Raw genomic sequence first — 20,256 nt, 5'->3', positions numbered from 1 at the left:
TTGCATGATTTTGGTTCGGGACATAGAATTTTCTAGTATCTATGTACAACATTCTAAGGAGGGATAGTGTATTAAGTGGCTTTCCAAGGTGTCGACTCTTCAAGAACAGACAGTTCAACTGAGATGGACAAGTTAGATCACCAGTTGTGTGCATTGTGCAGTCTATCTTGAAGGGATGCCGGCCTCTTTTGGAAGTGTAGTGGTGGACTTGAGCTCTTGTAAGTCGAGACAATAGGAAATCGCATCAGGGGAGCAGTGATATCAAGTCCTGGCACAAAATTGACTAGAGAATTCCATTGATCAATGTTGTTTTGCATCAGGGTGAAGCCAAGAAAGACGTTCATCTAGGTATGTCCGAGAGATCGCGGTGGCTAATTGACTCAGACAGCCTAGTCCCACGGGGTTGAACTGGATCAAGCAAGGGTTATTTTGCGACCATCACGGAATGAAGAACTTGCTGTTTGATCATCCAGCTGGGCCGGTTCCGAGCTGATGACATCTCAGCTCAGAATACTATGTCTGTAGACAAGGTTGGTCCGCGATCTGATTTGCTGTAGGTACTTGGTAGTAGCCCTGGTACTACCTAGGTAGGGCTATCTGAATCTATTCTTGACTTGCACATGCTACCCACTGAACCCAGTAGGTCCTTAAAAGAACGAGCTGAGCCGCTCTCGGTTATGGATGACATATCCTCAGTCCTATTAATAGGTAAACTGTGACTCGACGAGCCCGAGGTCTTTTCCGTGCATACTAATGTTTTTTCAAGATTGATACTGACCGTCCGGCTCATCGAGTGGAGCGCAGAGCTACAGATCATCGTTCATATTGAAAAAGTCACAGCCGGTGCCCCCATTGCATCTGTCTCGTGTCTACGGACTACGGATAAGCTTTGTGTTACCCGACAGCATGATGAATTTCGTCCTACTTCTCTAGTATCTCTATTCTATATCCTCGCGGGTAAGAAACTGGTGTGACAGCATCAACGTTTCAAGATGATGACTCCTCTATCTTTATATTTGTCCAACGTTTATATCACCGGCCAGAACCTTAATCACCCCAAGTCGGATCGAATCGCTGTGATGGAGCAGTCCATATTCTCCTGCGACTTCCCCACAAAGCGTGGAGAATGCCGGATTGCCTCCACATCCGACTCCAAACGGCCCCCAAAGTTCAGAATTGGAGAAGCCCCGTTCGAAAACCGTCCACGACTCCACGGAATGACTTGACGGACCGCGACAGAGTTAAGAGCGACCGCAATATTGTGGGTGGGGGACTCCAACTGCCGAGCGAGACACTCTGAATAGGACCTGGGGTTCACAGCGGTCATCTCGGGCCAATGCGACTAGCACCGTGGAATGGACCCCGATGGAACAGGCTTCATGTGAGCCTCACAATTGCCAAGTCATCCGTCCGTGCTTCCGCCTCCACGTTCCAAGCTTGGCCGCTAATGGCAACCCAACCTCGGGTGGTGGTGAGTCGTGAGTCGTGACAGCCGGTAAACCCCCATGATTCAAGTGGAGATCGGCACCAAGTCCGACGGGGGGAAACAGTGGGATTGGAACTGGAAGACTGGTCCTGTTCGAGGGGAGCTAGCCTCCAAATGATTACGAAGCTCAACTGGATTTCTCATTATGAGTTTCCCCTTTCCTCTGCTTGCGGTTCACGATTCTTCCGTTCGGACCGTTGTAAAATCTTCCTTCTGTGATGCTGCGATACTGTGGTCGCGGTTGCATGAGATTCTGATTCTTGCGACCTCACCATTGACACATGCGTCGTCGACGTCCATAGTCTCCCACAGCGAGTCCGGGGCGAATTCTCGTCACCCAAGACATGGCCGACAATATACCTGCCGAGCTGGTCGAATCCAAGAACCGAGATTCCATCACAGACGTCAGGTCGGAGAGAAAGGTTCAGTCACCAGTACAGCCTCAGAAAGAGCCAGAAGAGAAGCCGCAGCTCGATGTCCCACCCGACGGAGGATACGGTTGGGTCTGTGTTGCGTGCGTCTTTTGGATCAACGCGCACACCTGGGGAATCAACAGTGTAAGTTAGGGCATTACCCGGTCTGGCAGATCATCGACCTGCAGCGGGAACATGGAAGGCGATGTTCCAAGTGACAGCAGCGGCTGACATGCCTTCCCACCTTTTCAGAGCTATGGCGTCTTTCTCAGTCATTACCTCTCACACAATGTCTTTCCGAATACATCGGCTCTCTCATACGCGTTCACCGGGGGTCTAAGTATCTCGTGTGCCCTGCTCGTCGCTCCGCTCGCCACATATCTCATCCAGACATTTGGCACTCGCCTCGTCATTAACCTCGGGATCTTTTTCGAAACCCTCTCGCTCATCGGCTCTTCCTTTGCGACGCAAAAGTGGCACATCTTTCTCAGCCAAGGCGTCTGTTTCGGCTGGGGCATGGGCTTCCTCTTCGTCGGCAGCGTGGGAATCACGCCGCAGTGGTTTCTGAAGCGGCGTAGCTTCGCCATGAGCATCACCGCCGCCGGGTCGGGATTCGGTGGCTTGATGTATTCGCTGGCCGTCGGAGCCATCATCCCTCGATTGGGGTTGAGCTGGGCCTTTCGCATTTTAGGGATTATTTCCTGCGTGGTCAATCTCGTGTGCGGGAATTTGCTTCGAGATCGAAACAAATTGATTGGAAGTCGGTTAGTAGCGTTTCACATGCCGCTGCTGCGACGGCCGGAATTTGTCCTCTTTCTTGCCTGGGGTGTCTTCAGCATGTTGGGCTATGTCGCCCTCCTGTTCAGTGTAGCCAATTTCGCCCTCTCCGTCGGACTTTCTTCATATCAGGGAAGTATCGTGTCTGCTGTCCTCAATCTAGGCCAGGGGCTGGGACGTCCCGTCGTCGGGATATTCAGCGATCGTCTGGGTCGAATCAACATCGCCACCATCCTGACTTTTGTCTGCGGCCTGTTTTGTCTGGTCATCTGGGTCTTTGCAGACAGCATGGGCGTGGTCTGCTTCTTCGCCGTGCTGGTAGGGACCGTGGCAGGCACATACTGGGCCACGGTGTCGCCGGTCTTGGCCGAGATCATCGGTCTCAAGGACCTTCCCTCCGGTCTGAGCATCACTTGGTTGATGCTGGTCGCCCCGTGTACCGTCTCTGAAGCGATTGCGCTGGAGCTTCGGACCAGCCAAAGGGGAGGCGGAGTCTCGTATCTGCGCGTTCAGATCTTTACCGGGTTCATGTATATTGGCGCGGCTATTTGTCTGTGGCTCGTCCGTGGATGGAAAGTCGGCGAGCTAGAGTGCGCTCAAAGGCAGGAGCAAAATCGACAAGAATCTCTGAACCGAGTGCCTCTTGTGTTGGTAGGTCCAACCGATACAAGCGCGGAGAAAGAGGACCGGTCTGCAATTGCCTCTACGACCGGCTCAGAGGATACCATGTCGAAGCAGAACTGGGCGCCTGCAAAGCTCATGCAAAGAATGATCGCGTTGAAACGCGTATGAGTATGTACACGACGCGAGTTCTCCATCGACCGCATGTCCAAGCTTACACGGCGTTTCAACAAGAATCAATGCAAAATGTCAATTCCAAATGTCAATTCAAATCCTCCTTTCTCCAATTGGGAATTGGTCTCATTAAAAACAACCATGATTTTATCTAGAGCTACATTTTCTGTATTTGATCATGCAAAAGACGGGACCTCATGACCCGGTAATCAAGACGCGGACCCGGCGCTTGCCAGCACCACGACCCACTTCCTTGACCGAACTAACATTGACCTTGACCTTCTGGAAAAGCTCCACCTGTACACTCCTTTCCTTCTCAGAATGGGTCTTCTCAGACACACGAAGCGTGTATTCCTCGCTGTCAAAGTCCGTCGTGCGGTGAATGGCCAGCTCCCTTCGCTCGGCAACTGCAAATGCGCCCGACTCACCGGGCAACACAAAGTCCTCGAGGCGGACCACACCTTCGATGCCAAATCGAGGAACGAAGACCACTGCACCGTTCTCAAACACACGCATCACGTAGCCCTCCTCGTCGATGCCCGTATCGGTACCACCTGCAGCCAACTTCTCGCCACGAGCCTTGAGTGCCTGGCCAACATAGTATTCGATACTGGCGCGGCCAGCAAACTGGGCGTTGCGGTGACGATAGTTGATGTTGCGGCAGATATCCTCGAGCTTGCCGCGGGTGCTGACACCTTCATTGACGGCCGCACCATCCTCGCCCTCGTATCCAATGGCGGAGGCCAGCTGTCGATGGACTATAAGATCGGCATATCGACGAATCGGGGAGGTGAAGTGGGTGTAAATTGGAGATGCAAGACCGTAGTGACGGAATTCAGACTCGGCATGCGCGCCCGCACAGAAGTATTCGGCGGACGTCATGCAACGAGTGGCCAAAATACGGACAAGGGTGTTGAAGAATGGGTTCTCTGGGTCCACACAGCGATCAAGCGAACTGGCCAGTGCACCAGAGCTGGAGACATCGAGTTCCATGCCCCGCTTCTTTGATAGCTGGTGAATCAGATCTTCAAAGTTCTGGGGAGGCGGAGTCGCGTGACGACGCAGGAGAGCTGTCTGAGAGAATGACTCGTAAATTTTCGTGGCTACCGTGATGTTTGCGAGAAGCATGAATTCTTCGACCAGGCTGTTGGTTTCCAACATGGCTTTGGTCTTGACATCGGTGAGAGGATCGCCCGCTTCGTCGCCAGTCTCAATTCGAACCTCGGGTGAGGCCAAGTTCAAAGCGCCGGCATCGTATCGCTTCTGTCGCAAAATCTTCGAAAAACGCAAAAGATGGCGCATGCTCTCCGTCAGCTCATCCTTTTGCGACGGGTCGTCAATACGCAGCTGAGCCTGCTCATAACTAAATGCTTCACGCGAGCGAATCACCGACTTGGTGAAGGTGGAAGATACAATCTCGGCATTTGGTGTCACTTCCCAAATGACTGAAAAAGCATATCGCTCCACGTATGGCTTCAATGAGCACAGATCTGTGCCAAGAAGATGTGGAAGCATGTCAATGCGCTTATCAACCAGATACACAGTAGAGCCACGAACGCTGGCCTCAAGATCCATGGGGTTGTTGGGTTTCACAAAGTGGGATACGTCGGCAATGTGAACGCCGACCTCAAAGTTGCCGTTAGGAAGGGCACGCGCGTGCAGCGCATCGTCAATATCTTGACAACCGGGAGGATCAATACTGCAGATGAGAAGATCACGCAAATCACGTCGACCATTCCAGCCCTTATCATCTTTGGAGACGGGTACCTTCCAGTCGTGCCCCTCGGCAGGCAAGCAGTCCAAGACAGATTTAGGGAAAGGCTTGTACTGGACGTCATACTCCAACAGGAGAGCCTCAGTCTCTGCGCCCTTGGTCTCCAGCTCACCTAGCGAACGGATGTAGTGACCAGTGGGGTACCGAGAATCGCGGTCCCAGGAGTCAATGGTGACAAGAATGCGCTGACCGATCAGATCGCTGGCCTGTCTCGTGCGCACTCTGATCTTCGGAACTCTCTTTTCCATAGGAAGGACAAAGACTGTTTGCTGTCTCCTGCCAGAGTGCGAGGCTGTTGAGTTCGAGTCAACATGTCCAACATACTGGCGCCAGTTGCGCTTGATGATACCAACTACTTTGGCGGTCGGCTGCGGCTTGCCCTCTGAGTTCTTTCCGTGGGCCTGTTTCGCCTCCTCCTGCAGAGCCTTGCGCTCCCTGTCCGTCACAACAGCTTCTATTTCATCTGTATCTGGGTTGTCGTTCTTCGTCACGGCTTCCTCGTCGACAATTTTGGTGGATGGAGACTTCCATTGATCCTTGGGTAACAACTCAATGACAACCACGTCGCCAGCAATGGCACGATTGCTGTTATCGCGACCCAAAATCAAAAGAGGCTTGTCAAACGCAGGAACCTTGATGGATCCCTCGAGATAGTTGTATGGGGACACATTGAAAACTCCTTGATGCAACGTCCCGGCTCTAAGCCCGGTCATCAACCTAGACATGGAGTAATATTCCGGGTAGAATAATTCCCCGCGAGCAGAGCCCTTGGTGTCCCGAGCCTCTCGCGCTTCGCTGATCATGTCCAGCAGCTTCTCGGAATTTTCGAGCCCAGCGACATAGTCCGAAAGAGAGAGCGCTGTCACGTTTTCTTCTTTTGCTTTCCTGAGGTTGCCTTTGTCGTCGGTAATGACAACAATCGCCGGCAGTGAGCTTTCTTTCTTGCCCCTTTTGGTCGAAAGGCGAAGATGTTCCTCGTACCAGCTTGCGACTTTACGTACGGCGCGATCGTTTCTGTCGTTGATGGATTCTTCAGGACCTCGTCTGATATGAGTCTCGAGGCGGAATTCGTTGAAGAAGAGGTAGAATCGCTTCTCGTCTGTCTTGATTAGCGACAAGAGGCGATTATAAAGAGGTAGTGACTGATTTCGGAGCTCTTCAAGGACCGTTTGGAGGATTATGACATCGTAGAAGGCGCCAGTGTGTTCGAACAGGTCCATTCCATTCAAAAGCGCATTCGTATCGGGGACGAGATAATGACCGCGGGGAAAGGCTTTGGTGCCGGCAGGCCGATCAGACAGGACGAACGGAGCAACTGATCTGAATTAGCATATACAACGGGCACAGATTCTGGAGGGAAAGTCTGACTGTTTCCATTGGCATCGGCTGGGGCGACCGAAGGACAGGACGAGCATAACTTTGACGAGCAAGGAATATCCTGTCTCAAATAGAGCTCTCGAACGATCTTCTGAACTTTGCCGCTTTTAGTTGATCGCACGAAAACTTTGCTGGCGACATTGGCGGCTTGTGGATTGGAGGAGACATCTCTCCTCAGGCTCTTCATTGTGATGAGAGTTTCTTTGCCGAATGGCGGTAGCGATCGTCACCTGTAAGTTGAAGACTATGAAGCGTGATTCTCGACAAGGAATCGATCTTTGCGGGCGGATCTGATTATCGTCACGTTTAGACCTTATCGCGATAGCTGAGTCAGCACGATCAATTGCCGCTGATGTGCGCGCGGATGGAAGCCCGTTTCATGACCGTCGGCCCGGCGATGTACCTCATCAACCAGTGCGAATGACGAAGTTTGTCTTATCATAGACAAAAGCCCTTTTGCCCACCGGGAGAAGCTTAACATAGTGTAGCGAGGTGTAAGGCAGTATTGAGTACGGCTAAATGTAGTTTCCACTAAAAGTGAAGGACTGAAAAATTGGATCCTTCATCTCTTGGTGTAGCACCTGTTACAGGAGCAACAACATGTAGCTGGACCGATGCAGGTACGCCATGTGGAGTGGCCGTCGGAGGGCAGACTCATCACGAGCCAAAGCAGAGGCAGTCATCTTTTGGAATACCGCCACAACTATCTCTGACCATCACATCGGGGGGTTAAGTGAAGAATTGAAGTTATCGCAATCTCTCGTTTCACCTCATATTTCAATCCGAAGTCTTCAGCGTCGTTTCTAAACTGTAGCAGTCTCAGACAAGATGGTGCTCGCGGTGAGTGGTTAACTGTCTATTAGTAGGATGCTACTCGATGTTTCGATCAACTGACAGGACGAGCAGGCCGTTGGTCAGATATGTGCGACAGCATGCATCAAGTCTAATCTCATCCAGTGCCAGACACTGGTGCGACAGGCGGCTCACGCAGGTGCGAAGGTATACCGCGTTCTATTAGCCTAGTGACCGATTTAAAGTCAAAGACCCTACCTAATCTTTTAACAGGTCCTCTTTTTGCCCGAGGCTTCAGATTACATTGCGACATCAGCAGAAGAGTCTTTGGCGCTCGCTCAGTCCTCATACTGCTCCCACTTTCTGTCCGCACTGATGGATGATGCAAAGGACAAGGGCCTACACATCAATGTCGGCGTTCACGAAGTGGCCTCTGACCGCAGGCTCAAAAATTCATTGCTTTGGATCGACGATGAAGGCCGTATCACTCAGAGTTATCAAAAAATACATCTCTTTGACGTTGACATCAAAGATGGCCCCATCCTCAAGGAAAGCAAGTAAGTCATCAACATGTTCAAACCCTGCCAAACCTGGATCTCACCTCCCCAAACCAGGAATGTCGAGCCCGGGCAGAAGATTGTCCCTCCCTTTGAGACGCCAGTCGGACGTGTCGGTCTTGCCATATGTTTTGACGTAGGTGACTCGTCCCCCCTGTGTCAAGGATGGAATCTCTGAGTTCTCGTGCTTCAGAATTGCAAGTTCGCAACTCTGATCTTCATCTCATAAACCTGCAGTTGCGTTTCCCAGAAATAGGCCTGGCATTGCGTCGTCAGGACACCGAAGTAATTACCTATCCTTCTGCGTTCACTGTTCCCACCGGGAAAGCCCACTGGGAGTCTCTACTGAGAGCGAGAGCCATCGAAACTCAGTCTTATGTGGTGGCAGCTGCACAGGGTGGCCCGCATAATGAAAAGAGGCGCAGCTATGGTCATTCAATGGTCATCAACCCCTGGGGCGAGATTGTGGGCGAATTGGGTGACGAGTACGCAGAACCTCAGCTTCTGACGGCTGATATTGATTTGGATCTTGTCTCCAAGATCCGGAAGGAAATGCCCCTGCTGAGGAGGACCGACGTCTACCCGGAGATTTGAACAGAGCCTCAAGACCGCCCAGAAAGGGGTGCGCCGAGGAGGGTGTCTGCCCGAGTGGTGATAGTATTGATTGGCGAAAGTCCCCGATCACGCTTCTGGTCTCACCTTTGTTCAGACCTACGGAATGAAGCCAATAACACGTTTGCTCAACTCGAAGTGATTGATTTGTGTCAAAACGACGGGAATCGATCCAGGCGAAACATTGATAAGTAGTACAAAAACTCGGGTAAGAAGAAAATTGAAAAGAAAATTGGAGGAAAACGGAATGGAAAAACCCCATCTAACCAAAGGATCGGAACATCATGTCTGCCATCGCAGGTGATACAGGCGCCAATCGAAATGAACCTTTTCCGATCTCTCTATGTACAACGTACAGAAAGGCGCTGAATGCGTTGCCTCTATTTCTGGGTCTTCTCAGAATCCTCCAGGATGCCTTCAGCCTCAAGTCGTCGGCGAGCTTCCTCGAGAGCCCAGGTTTGTATGCTAACAATGAAGTCAGCAATGGGTTCATTCATTTGATGGAACCCTCTCTTCAACGATTTGGCATAGGCCATTTTGCGACGAAATTGACCCCCAGAAGCAAACAAGGACCTGAAAGGCGGCGGAAAACTCACGAGGTGTCAGGCTTGAACACATATGCAACGCCAGCGGCCACCAGACTGCCAATGAATCCGTAGTACCAAATCCCCTCCCAACCTTCCTTCTCGTACTTCTGGCCGGGCTTCACGCCAAACAGCCAGCCAGTGGGCGGATCGTAGTGATCACCATGATCAGCAGCACGAAGACTGCTTCGGGTCGAGAAAGCCTGGGTGTTCTGGGGCTTGCGCAGCAGGCATCGCGAACGAAGGAGGTGCGACACTGGCCTGGCAACCATATTGCAAAGTGAGGGCGAATGCGGCCGTAAAAAGATCGGTGGGGATAGATGGAGGATGGGACGCTAAAGTTTGCGGCCACTGGAAGTTTGTGAGGGCGACAACTTTGGTCAATTCGCGATTGTCGGTGAGTCTCGACAAGAGGGGTTATACGACGATTCGATGCTGAAGCCGCAAAAGGACGATGGAGAGCTGTCCAGTCATTACGCTAATCTGTTTTGGGCAAATTTGGACTGGCCGCCTTTTCATGCCAGATTTTCCAGGTGTACAGTGAGCGCCTTCCCGATAAGGCAACAGCAATCAACGCGCGACGCGTTCTTATCGTATCTTGCCTTATTTATCTCCTTGAATACTCCACTCCATGAAAATGACGGGGACCTCATGTCGAGTAGCCCGAGTACATAACACTATCCTGCCGGTATATTGTGAGCTTACATCCTCCAGCCCGTAACTTCGGCTGCGTACTGACATTGTTTGCCGACAGTCGATGATGCGCGTTCGTTCAATCTGATACTTCCACTCCTCTTCGGCAATTACTCAATTGAGCACTATGGCGACTACAAATAACAAGCCGTGGCCAATATCCTCTAAATCACGCACAAAACTGAACGCGTTTCGGTACAACGATGAAACAACAACGCCGGAAATCGCAATACCCAAAGATAGGACAGGTAACGGGCACAACGACAAGGAAAACCAACGCTCATGGCTCAATGGAGTGGTTGTACAAGCGCAAGCAAGCAAAGAAGAAGCGCATGATGTATTGCCCCCTGCCATGCCTCTGCTTGAACAACCATGTTTGACCGAGGAGCCCAGGCTCTTCAAGGACTGCCCTCGAACGCCAGGCAATCGCATACCTTTGGAGGACTTGATCAGCAATGCCGAGGATGCGTTCGAATCCGCGCAGGCCTCCGATGTGACCCCGGTGGATCACGTCATTTGGCAACATGTCCCAGCTAGTTCAAATCCAGATGTATCGTCGCAGACACCGGCACTTCGTCGGAGAAAACGTCGTCATGGCTCGTCGCCAGTGGGATCCCCAAGTCGAGAGAACTCGAAGAAGCCACACAAGGAGCCGCTGGGCCTTCAGTCAATACAGGCTCTTCTTAAGACACCCCAGCATGACCTTGCCGCTGAACTTTGGAACAATTATGTGGATAAGAACATGGTCGAAGGCACCGAGGATCTTCCTGCACCTCGACTTGCGAACCTCCTCTCATCATCACCGCAAACCCCAATCTCAGGCAGAACCAGCCGTGATTCATCTGTTCTCAGGCGATCCGTCAGCTGTGTTGCCGAATGGCCATCATCTCGCACGAAGCGCAGAAAGGTCAATCGTCAGGATCTCGACTCTGGGCGAAGCATTTTCTCCCGCACTAGAAGCAACGTCCTAGACTCGGGCAAGGGCAAATCGTCGCGAATCAACTTCCTCCTCGACAGAATTGAGAAGAGCCTTCACCCGCCATCGCAATCTGAAATGGGCCCACCGAATTCCTCTCCCTTAAGGCAGCGCATGGATGCGCAAAGGTGTCGCTCATCGTCTCCAATCTTGGACCGGCAAGGTACCGAGGGTGCTAAATCCATCAATGACGCTCATATCCTCGAGCTTGCTGAGCACGCTACGGCTCTCGGTTGTCAAGGACTCCAAGACTCGGACTCTGAGTTTGGTGGTGACGATCTAGATGAAGACTTTTTGAACCTCGCCGAAAATGCCGCAGATCCATTCGTTGATACATCCCGTCAAGAAAGGGAATCCACGTCCTTTGGCTCATTCTCTGGCACGAAACAAACAGCAGGAACCTCTGCCTTCGGTGATCCTGGAGATGCAGCCTTGACGCAGCTGAGACTAACATCTCAGACACATTTTACGACTAACGAAAATGGACGTGACGACTCTGATAATTTTGATGATGAGTTCGGTGATGATGACTTTGGGATCTTTGATGACCAGCTAAAAGATGCGCTGGTGGACTGTGAAATGGAACCGGTCAAGGCACCAAACACTCATGTTACTACCGGGATTCAATCAATACGACAAGTCGAGCCAACTTCTTTGAACCATGACAGCCAACCCCCAGTGGAAGGGTTGCATGTCCTGGGCCAAGCGGCACAGTCTAGTTCTGATGACGAATTCGATGATGACTTTGATCTTGACGCAATTGAGCAAACCATGGGGGCAAGTGGTAATGGTTCAACTCATAATGTATGTCATTCTTAGTGAATTTCTGCCTCCACAGGTATATGCTAAGACAATGGAAATGATAGAACATCAAGTCTCGAGAAGCCATCAAGCGATACCAGGTCGTGGATACTGCACAAGGTTCGTACGTCAATTCGAAGGGACGTACACAACCTGAACAGGTATGACAAGGCCATGAGATGTTGGACATGGGGACATTGCTAAGTAGTTCGCAGGTATTATCTGTCAAGGATGAGAGAACAGATGCTCGTAAGGTCATCGTCTTGCGCGAGTCATGGTTCGATACACCCTGCGTCAAAGATTCATTTGTTCATCTAGTTGGGGATTTTAACGCACTCGGTCAGTGCGTGATTGACAACTCACACAACATGATCATTCTTCACCCCGACCACTTGATCTCAGCTACTGTTGTTGCGGATTCTGTGGACTGTCAACGACGTGCGGTCCTTCAAGATCGAGTGAAAGTCATCGGCCAGATTGAACGCCCACAGGCATTGGGAATTATACTCCATGAGGTGTTCCAAGCAGCGCTCATGGCAAATCAGTGGGACTCTGATTCCATGAGATTGCTGGTTGAAAAAGTACTCGAAAACCATATCGAAGAAGTTTACACAACAAACATGCGAATGTCTGATGCCATTGACGAAGTTATGAGCAAGTTACCTCAGATTCAGGGGTGGGCAGACGTCTTCTTGCAAACTAGTCCCAAGGTATGACATGCTTATTCATTGACACGTCAAAGTATCATATCTAACAGTTCAGTAGGCCAACTCCTTGGTCGAAGATCGAAACGGCGCCAAGCTCAACCTTAGTATTAACAAACTCCTTGAGGTTGAAGAGCATGTTTGGTCGCCAATGTATGGACTCAAGGGCAACATTGATGCAACAGTGCAAGTCGCATGTGTTGAAAATGACACAACAAAGACTCTTGTTGTGCCACTCGAATTGAAAACAGGAAAGCGAGACACGAACCAGGCACACAGGGCACAGACTGCCCTCTATACCTTGTTGCTGTCTGATCGTTATGGTACGTAATTATTATCCATCGTAATCATCGCGGATCTGACTTAAAGTAAATAGATGTCGACGTGACCTTTGGCCTGCTTTACTATCTTGAACTCTCAAAGACATTTAGTATTCGGGGCATTCGACATGAGCTTGTTCAAATGGTTCAAGTGCGCAACCGCCTAGCAGGTTATGTCCGTGAAAGGATGCAACTTCCCCCCATGCTGAAAAAGGCACAGATGTGCAACAAATGCTACGCTAAAACACCATGCTTGATTTACCACAAACTTGCAGAAGACGGCAATGGTGACTCAAGTGCACTGGGTGACGATTTCGAAGCCTTCACGCGACACCTGAACGAAGGTGATCGTGACTTCTTCCGCAAGTGGGACGATCTTTTGACTAGGGAGGAAAGCAATCTGATCAAGTTCAAAAGAGAACTCTGGACATTGTTGAGTGATGAACGTGAGTCATTAGGCCGCTGCTTCGGAGACGTTGTCCTTGATTCTCGCACGGTTTTTGAGGATCAGAATGGAAGTCGAATCAATCGTTTTCGGTACACCTTTCGCAAACGAAGCACGTCGCCTAGCTTTTCATTTTCGGAGTCACAGATAGCAGTCGGCGACCCAATCGTTGTCTCTGATGAAAAGGGCCATTTTGCGCTCGCGAACGGGTACCTCACTCATGTGCACAATTCTCATATTACTGTTGCTGTTGATCGTAGGCTGCACGATGCCAGGGCAAAGACTGTTGGCTTCGATCCAATTTCTAATCAGTCCTTCAGGGGAATTATGGAAGTTGGGAAAGATGAGCTCTCGGAGCTCGCCAATCCAGAAGAGCAGATGACTTACCGCATTGATAAGGATGAATTTAGCAACGGCATGGCTATCGTTCGAAACAACCTCATTTGCATGATGGATAAAGATCTCTATCAGTCCAGGCACCTGAGAAGGCTCATAATTGCAGGTCAGCCGCCTATCTTCCAATCGGCTTCACCATCATACAACATTCCAGATTCGGCAAGTCTCAATGTCGACCAAGAACAAGCCATTGAAAAGGTGATGAGGGCAAAAGATTACGCACTCGTCCTCGGCATGCCAGGCACCGGCAAGACCACAACCATTGCACATATTATTCGAACACTTGTTGCGCAAGGGAAAAGTGTTCTTCTGACATCCTATACGCATACGGCTGTGGACAATATTTTGCTCAAAATCCGTGACGACAACATACCCATTCTTCGCATAGGTGCAGCCACGAAGATTCATCCTGAAGTCCAAGAATTTGCCGACATGGCCGCGATACCGAAGAAGACAGTTGAGGAACTCAAGCACTCGTACGAGAACCCTCCGGTCGTGGCGACAACATGCCTCGGAGTCAACCACAACATTTTCAATCAACGTATATTTGATTACTGTATAGTTGATGAGGCTTCGCAAATTACGCTCCCGGTTTGTCTGGGACCCATTCGCATGGCAAGGACCTTCATTCTTGTGGGTGATCATTACCAACTCCCGCCGTTGGTGCAGAACAAGGCTGCTCAGGAAGGAGGCCTAGATGTCAGCCTATTCAAATTACTCTCAGACGCACAGCCTGATTCCGTTGTCAACCTGGAGCATCAATACCGCATGTGTGAAGATATCATGCTGCTTTCAAATGTCCTGATCTATTCAGGAAGATTGAAATGCGGAACTGCGGAGGTCGCAGGTCGATCGTTGGAGATTCCGAACATTCATGCGTTGGCACAATTTCACACTGATAACCTCGTGCCTACTCAAGCAAAACGGGAGATTTGTCTCGGAAAAGGACATGGGCGCTGCTGGCTCAATGACTTGCTTGCGCCCTCCGCGAAAACCCTCCTTGTGAATACTGATACCCTGGGAGCAGCAAGTCTCGAGACAGCTCAAGGACAACGGGTTGTGAACCATGTTGAAGCCGTGTTGTGCACACAGCTCGTTGAGGCTCTCATTGCTTGCGGCATCTCAGCCAGAGACATTGGTGTCATCACTTTCTATCGGAGTCAACTTTCTCTCTTACGCCAAAGCCTTCGTCGCTATGCGCCAGAACTTGAGATGCATACAACCGACAAGTTTCAAGGACGCGATAAGGAAGTCATCATTCTCAGCTGCGTGCGCAGCAATAGCGAAAACCACGTTGGAGAACTTCTACGCGACTGGAGGCGAGTCAACGTTGCATTTACCCGTGCCCGGACCAAGTTGCTTGTACTGGGTAGCAAATCGACTCTGCGCGACGGCAACGAACTTCTTGGCAAGTACGTCAAGCTGGTAGAAGGTGAGGGCTGGATCTATGATCTTCCCTTCAGCGCAGTGGAAAGTCACACTTTCTCCACTCCTGCATTCGACTCTACGCAAATGTCTTTTGCTTCTCCCAGGGCGACGAGAAGCCCAACCTCGTCTAAGAAAGGCCCAGGCTCGTCCGTGAAAAAGAAACCCGAGATGCGGGATGTCCTCAGCCCGTCAAGATCCCGCAGCCTAAAACAACCTGCAAAGCGAGGCGCGAAACTGTTCAACGGTACCTCTGTGGTGGGAAACAGACCCATCCTCCAAGACATCGTAAATGACATTGCTGGGTAAATTTCGCGATGCCTGATTGGCAAAAACTGTTGAAGATGAGCTTCTTTTACTGAGCAACTTTCTGTAAATACCATGTCCATGCTTTTGTTGAAATTTGATTCAGTGCGACATTATGACCGTGCTTTGCAACGCTGTGAGGATTGATGGTTTTTCGATCCAGATGGATCAGAACGATCATTGAAGACTGAAGTATTTGCGACTCGCACCAGCCACTTCTCAATCAACGTTCTGTGCCTTTCAAAGAGGTAGGTAGGAAGGGACGGCTTTGACAAGATGGCTGCTATTTATCCAAGTTGTTGAGCTTCACATGTCCAGTGGAACCATTAGAAAGTTCGATGATGTCTCAATTCATCTTGCGCTTTCTGGGCTCATCTAGCTTGAATAACAGTCAAAGCTCGAATCGTGTATTGCAGCGACATAATTGCTGAGCCTTACAAATCATGCTTCCGGTCAGAGCAATAAAATGATGGGTGATGATCCATTGTTACTAAAGTAAGAGTAGTGTGCAGTTCTTGTTGCAAAGTCGAAGGGCCAACTGGCGGCGATGAAAACCGACGCGGCAAAATATGAATGCAAGCGCGCTAATGATAACACCATATGGGATGCAAAGTTGAACCAAACGATACGCTGAAGCAAATGTGACAGAGGCCGAACACAGACAGCAGAACACAAGGTGATAGAAAGGACGCAAAACAGTCAGTGAGGAGGGGTGTGAGGAAGCCAGGAACGATCGTCCTGGTATAGAGGGTCAAAAGGGGCAAGGGCAGGAAGAGGTTGGAGACACGTAGGACAACACGGAGGGTAAGAAGGAGGATATGAAGGACCACAGGTCGGAGGATTAGAAAGGGAATAGGAAGGAGAACATGAAGATGGATAGAAGAGAGGATTAGAAGGAGCATAGGAAGGAGCATAAGAAGGAGCATAGGAAGGAGCATAAGAAGGAGCATAGGAAGGTGCATAAGAAGAGGCATAAGAAGGGGCATAAGGAGGAGCATAAGAAGGAGCATAAGAAGGAGCATAAGAAGGAGCACAAGAAGGACTATAAGGAGGAGCACAAGAAGGAGTATAATAAGGAGGATAAGAAGGATCGTTGGACGGAGTATAGGAAGGAGCATAAGAGTGAGAAAGGGAAGTGAGCCCGGAAGAAGAAGCCGACGAAGAATCGGAAAACGAAGCAAGAGAATCACTCGGAGGAGTGATGGGTGGAGTAAGGAGACGAACAAAAGACGAGGGAGCTGGAGTCATCACGTTACGGATGACAGGAGCAGCAGGAGAAAGAACAGGGGTAGTACAAGAAACAGTGATAGAAGGAACATCGGGAGCAGCAGTAGGAACAACAACGGGAACAGCAGCAGAGACAGCGGGAGTAACAGAAGGAACCGGAGACGGGACCGGAGAAGGAACAGGAGAAGTAGACAAAGACACAGAAGAAGGGACAACAGAAGGACGAGAAGGAGAACGAGATGCCGGAAGAGAAGAAGAGGCGGAAAATAAGAAGGAGGAGGAGGAGAAGGAGGAGGAAGAGGAGAACGAAGGAGGACAAGCAGAGAAGACGTGACAGCCAGGCAGCTGAGGCCGTGGCCTTCGAGCCCGTTTTTTGTTGTCTTTAGGGCCGTTTAGATACGTTTTTTTGCCGTATCCGTCAATTTTCCAGCGGCCATGATTGTTGGGGTTGACCACAAACCCCTTTGGCACCGTGAGATACGTCTGATCCCAGGTGAAATTGCTGGTAACCGGGACTTTCACCCGGCAAGGAGTCTTTGAGGCAGTCTTTTGGACACGACTGCGTTTGACAGTTGCCTTTAGAGCTGGCAGGGGCTCAGGGTGGGATGCCGCAGGCTGCGGACTTGAAATTTGCGTGGCTGGCACGGCCTGATTGTCGACTGCGCCAGACGAGTTGACGGTCTCAGAGACTGATGATGTCTCTGGCGAGGGGAGAGACGCTTCTGCGTCGTTGGAGCTTGAACCTTCCCACTCAATAGTGGTGAAGGTTTCCAGGACGGCACGGTACTCCTGGTCTTGACGTCTATCACGTTCAAGACTCTCCCAATCAAAGGCTTTGAAAGCCTCGTAAAGAGCCCGGGACTCTTGGTCCTCAAATTCGGGCTGGCCAGTCCGGCTGGACGAGAAAGAAGAAGAAGACATGACCACGAGCTTAGCTCGGCGGGCCACAAGAGACGGGGGTGAGGATGGAGATCAGGCAGGGCCTGAAGCGCAGCAGCGAGAGCTTGAAGCTGACGCAGAGCGAGAAGTGAGGAAAGAAGTTAGGCCAAGAAGTGATGAAAGCTGAGATCTGCTGATGTATAGAGTGAGCAGACAGTGAGGAGACGGTGAGGCGACAGTGAGGTGGAAAGGATCAAGATGGAGAGGGCGAAAGCACAGGGTTTTTATGCCCTGTGGTGAAGCCAGTGTAGATGTCATTGCTATGAAAGAATATGCGTAATTGATATCAAAATGGAAAGAACGATATCATATTTTCATCTTCAAGTGATGGAAAAATCTGATTGAGATATCAGAATGGAAAGAACGATATCGAGATACCATGGTTGAAGTTCTGCAGGCATCTGAGCAATTCAGGGATTCCATGGTTGAGAATATGCAGGCTAGGGAAGGAACTTGGGGTGACGTGCGTGGTGATTGATTGGGCATAGTGATTTAGTAAATGTCGAAAAGCCACGGCTGGGTTCAGGCACTTCTTGCCTTTCTCATTATGTTTATCTGATAGTAGTAGCACCGACATACTCCCAGGTCACCGAACTGGATCTCGGGGCATCGCGAAGCGATGTCTCCTCATCTCCAGACATTGAAAGGCTTAGATTTCCATGAGATGGTGCTTGCGAAGCAATTGACGGCGCCGTGACAATGGTGAAACCGTCCCTTCCGTCTACAGCTTGTGTTCGCAGCGTCAGGGCAGAAAGTGCGAACCAGCTGAATGATGACGACGGACTGAGACGGGAACCATGGGAGGATTTGCGGCCATTGCTGCTTGAAGCTTTTGTTAGCCTCCTGTCTCTTTCCCAATTAGGAAATATCGTCATGACAACTCACAGTAGCCATGCATATAGATCCAGAATCCACTTCGATGAGATAATTCCTTGCCATTTTAGGCTAACCAGGTTGACGGTCCTGCAGACCTCGTCCCCTGGAACCTGAACCTCATAGCGGCTCAGATATGGGTCAACCTCATCGTCGGCCAAAATGCGAGATGACTTCAATTGCACCAACGCAATCCATTCAGAGAAGGCACCGCATTTCTGCTGCATATCGTCCTCGGACATATGAGATGATACAAGCCCTTGAAGGGGGGGCATCGACACTCGGCTCAGATTCGTCTTTTTAGGCCCGGAGTCAATCCATTGCGGGCTTTGATTTTCAATCGGAGTGGGAGATTCTAGAACATCATCAGCCATCGCTCCTGCCGTTTCTTATGTTCTTCGTAGAGCGATGACTCAAAACTGACCTTGATCCACAGAAAGGCTGACCAGGTCACAGAAGAGCCACGCCATGGGTCTGTTCAGCACATTCTGAAAAGCCCAAACAATTCTGTCAAAGCCCTTCTTGCCGTGCAACATAGACGGCAGTCGCAAATTCAACTCAACCACTGTGAATATTGTCCGAATCAGTACCCAGATAGGCATAGTAGCTTCTCAAAGTGTTGCTCATACAAAATCTATCTTTGGCATGCTTCCTTCCACCGCTTCGGATAGGTTTTCCGGTCAAGCCTGTGCGCTCATACACTTCCTTGCCAAGTTCAATCCTGAGGATGCCTGTGAGATAATCGCGTCAATATAATTCCCTGGATGGTGTGTACGATGGCATTATTGGGAAATATTCACCATCATTGAGCGTGAACATGGTGTCTGACCCTGCTCGGCCTTCTGAGATCATCATCACGTTACCTGTGGACCCTGGTTAGCACTTTCCCTGAACGACGACGAGGCGGAGCATCTTACCCCTCTTGATGTACGTATTGAAGAAGTCATGCTCCAGGAGTTCTGATGGAGACATGAAGACGCGAGCAGATCGTGGCTTATTGATTTCATCCAATGACGTCTGAACCTCCGCGTACACCTCGTCTTCCAGAATGACTTCAACCTATTGAATTGGATTAGCCCGTATCCCATTTGTAGTTGAGAGGACGGATGAGAGTTCATTTACCGTGTGTACAAAGGGATGATTCATGATCGTAGAGAAGGGAGCCTTCTTTCGAGGTATTTGATTTGAATCGATAACCCGAGGTAACTGAGCGATAGTGGTGTAGCATTTCTCACGACGCGACGCGTCATCGCTGAAATCAAACATTGTCGCCTTCAGTTCTTCGAGAAAATACACATACGATCAAGTAGTGGCTGGAGAACGACCGAGGAAGAGCACAGAGACACCTCAACGCAGAAACAAACTAAGCTGGTTCGCCAAGGGCATGTGTGGAGCGCGATAGAGCGGAGAAATTAAAAAAAGTTGATCCTCTCAAATGCTTATCGATAGAGGAATCGATGGAGATACCGCGATCTCAGAATGGATCACATCCACGACTCAGTGAGCCGAGCGATGATTTGAACGAGAAGTCGTAATGTCTCTCTGTGGGCGTGGATGACTCTTTATATGGCTCTATTTGCATTGATTGACAAGTGGAGTGACCAGACCGCATCTCTTCAGTCAACATGGATTGACTCTCCGAATCCCGACTCGGAACTTGAGCTTCGGTAAAGATCAATACATCCATAGTTCGTTGGACCCGCATCAGAACGGATTCGGCTGCAGGGCAAAGATTCGTCTTGTCCAAGTCCCATTCAAGTCTCGATTTGCCTTGGCAGTGGGGAGTTAAAAGGTGGGTGACCGAACTTAGAAGTCTTTTCCAGGGTTGACCTCGAATAGGATCCCCAAGGCTGCTCATCACTTCGTACATTGCATCCATCTGTCTATCTATTCGCTTGATTCCAACCACACTATAGTAACTTACTGCACAGTCCTGGCATTGAACTCAGCTCCCTCCAAACCCTGCTAACACCTCGTGAGATTT

The 20,256-nt window shown here is 50.2% G+C and overlaps 6 protein-coding genes across 6 annotated transcripts; 3 read left to right on the top strand and 3 right to left on the bottom strand.

Annotated features, from left to right (window-relative positions):
- Positions 1-1,830: 1,830 nt before the first annotated feature.
- On the top strand, positions 1,831-3,468 carry N7539_006109 (MCT family MFS transporter; the record flags this gene model as incomplete). Its single annotated transcript, XM_056935711.1, has 2 exons — positions 1,831-2,043; positions 2,152-3,468. 2 exons carry the CDS (start codon positions 1,831-1,833, stop codon positions 3,466-3,468), a joined length of 1,530 nt encoding a protein of 509 aa, XP_056788635.1.
- A 198-nt stretch (positions 3,469-3,666) lies between these two features.
- Positions 3,667-6,809, bottom strand: N7539_006108 (exosome catalytic subunit DIS3; the record flags this gene model as incomplete). The annotated part of the gene is made up of 2 exons (XM_056935710.1): positions 3,667-6,560; positions 6,614-6,809. The coding sequence occupies 2 exons, from the start codon at positions 6,807-6,809 to the stop codon at positions 3,667-3,669; spliced, it is 3,090 nt and encodes a 1,029-aa protein (XP_056788634.1).
- Positions 6,810-7,450: 641 nt separating this feature from the next.
- N7539_006107 (carbon-nitrogen hydrolase family protein) lies at positions 7,451-8,565 on the top strand (the record flags this gene model as incomplete). The annotated part of the gene is made up of 5 exons (XM_056935709.1): positions 7,451-7,462; positions 7,520-7,621; positions 7,688-7,971; positions 8,029-8,107; positions 8,209-8,565. 5 exons carry the CDS (start codon positions 7,451-7,453, stop codon positions 8,563-8,565), a joined length of 834 nt encoding a protein of 277 aa, XP_056788633.1.
- A 398-nt stretch (positions 8,566-8,963) lies between these two features.
- Positions 8,964-9,439, bottom strand: N7539_006106 (uncharacterized protein; the record flags this gene model as incomplete). Its single annotated transcript, XM_056935708.1, has 2 exons — positions 8,964-9,048; positions 9,180-9,439. 2 exons carry the CDS (start codon positions 9,437-9,439, stop codon positions 8,964-8,966), a joined length of 345 nt encoding a protein of 114 aa, XP_056788632.1.
- Positions 9,440-9,987: 548 nt separating this feature from the next.
- Positions 9,988-15,236, top strand: N7539_006105 (bifunctional ATP-dependent DNA helicase/ssDNA endodeoxyribonuclease DNA2; the record flags this gene model as incomplete). Its single annotated transcript, XM_056935707.1, has 5 exons — positions 9,988-11,640; positions 11,703-11,798; positions 11,853-12,347; positions 12,403-12,664; positions 12,718-15,236. 5 exons carry the CDS (start codon positions 9,988-9,990, stop codon positions 15,234-15,236), a joined length of 5,025 nt encoding a protein of 1,674 aa, XP_056788631.1.
- A 581-nt stretch (positions 15,237-15,817) lies between these two features.
- Positions 15,818-19,538, bottom strand: N7539_006104 (ribonuclease P protein subunit p40; the record flags this gene model as incomplete). The annotated part of the gene is made up of 9 exons (XM_056935706.1): positions 15,818-16,275; positions 16,424-17,355; positions 17,979-18,221; positions 18,285-18,627; positions 18,697-18,837; positions 18,902-19,003; positions 19,073-19,135; positions 19,190-19,331; positions 19,395-19,538. 9 exons carry the CDS (start codon positions 19,536-19,538, stop codon positions 15,818-15,820), a joined length of 2,568 nt encoding a protein of 855 aa, XP_056788630.1.
- Positions 19,539-20,256: the final 718 nt, after the last annotated feature.

Source organism: Penicillium diatomitis, assembly GCF_028827545.1.
Source record: "Penicillium diatomitis strain IBT 30728 chromosome Unknown utg000008l_segment0_segment0, whole genome shotgun sequence".
Classification (NCBI taxonomy): domain Eukaryota; kingdom Fungi; phylum Ascomycota; class Eurotiomycetes; order Eurotiales; family Aspergillaceae; genus Penicillium; species Penicillium diatomitis.
This window is presented reverse-complemented; position numbering and strand designations above follow the sequence as displayed.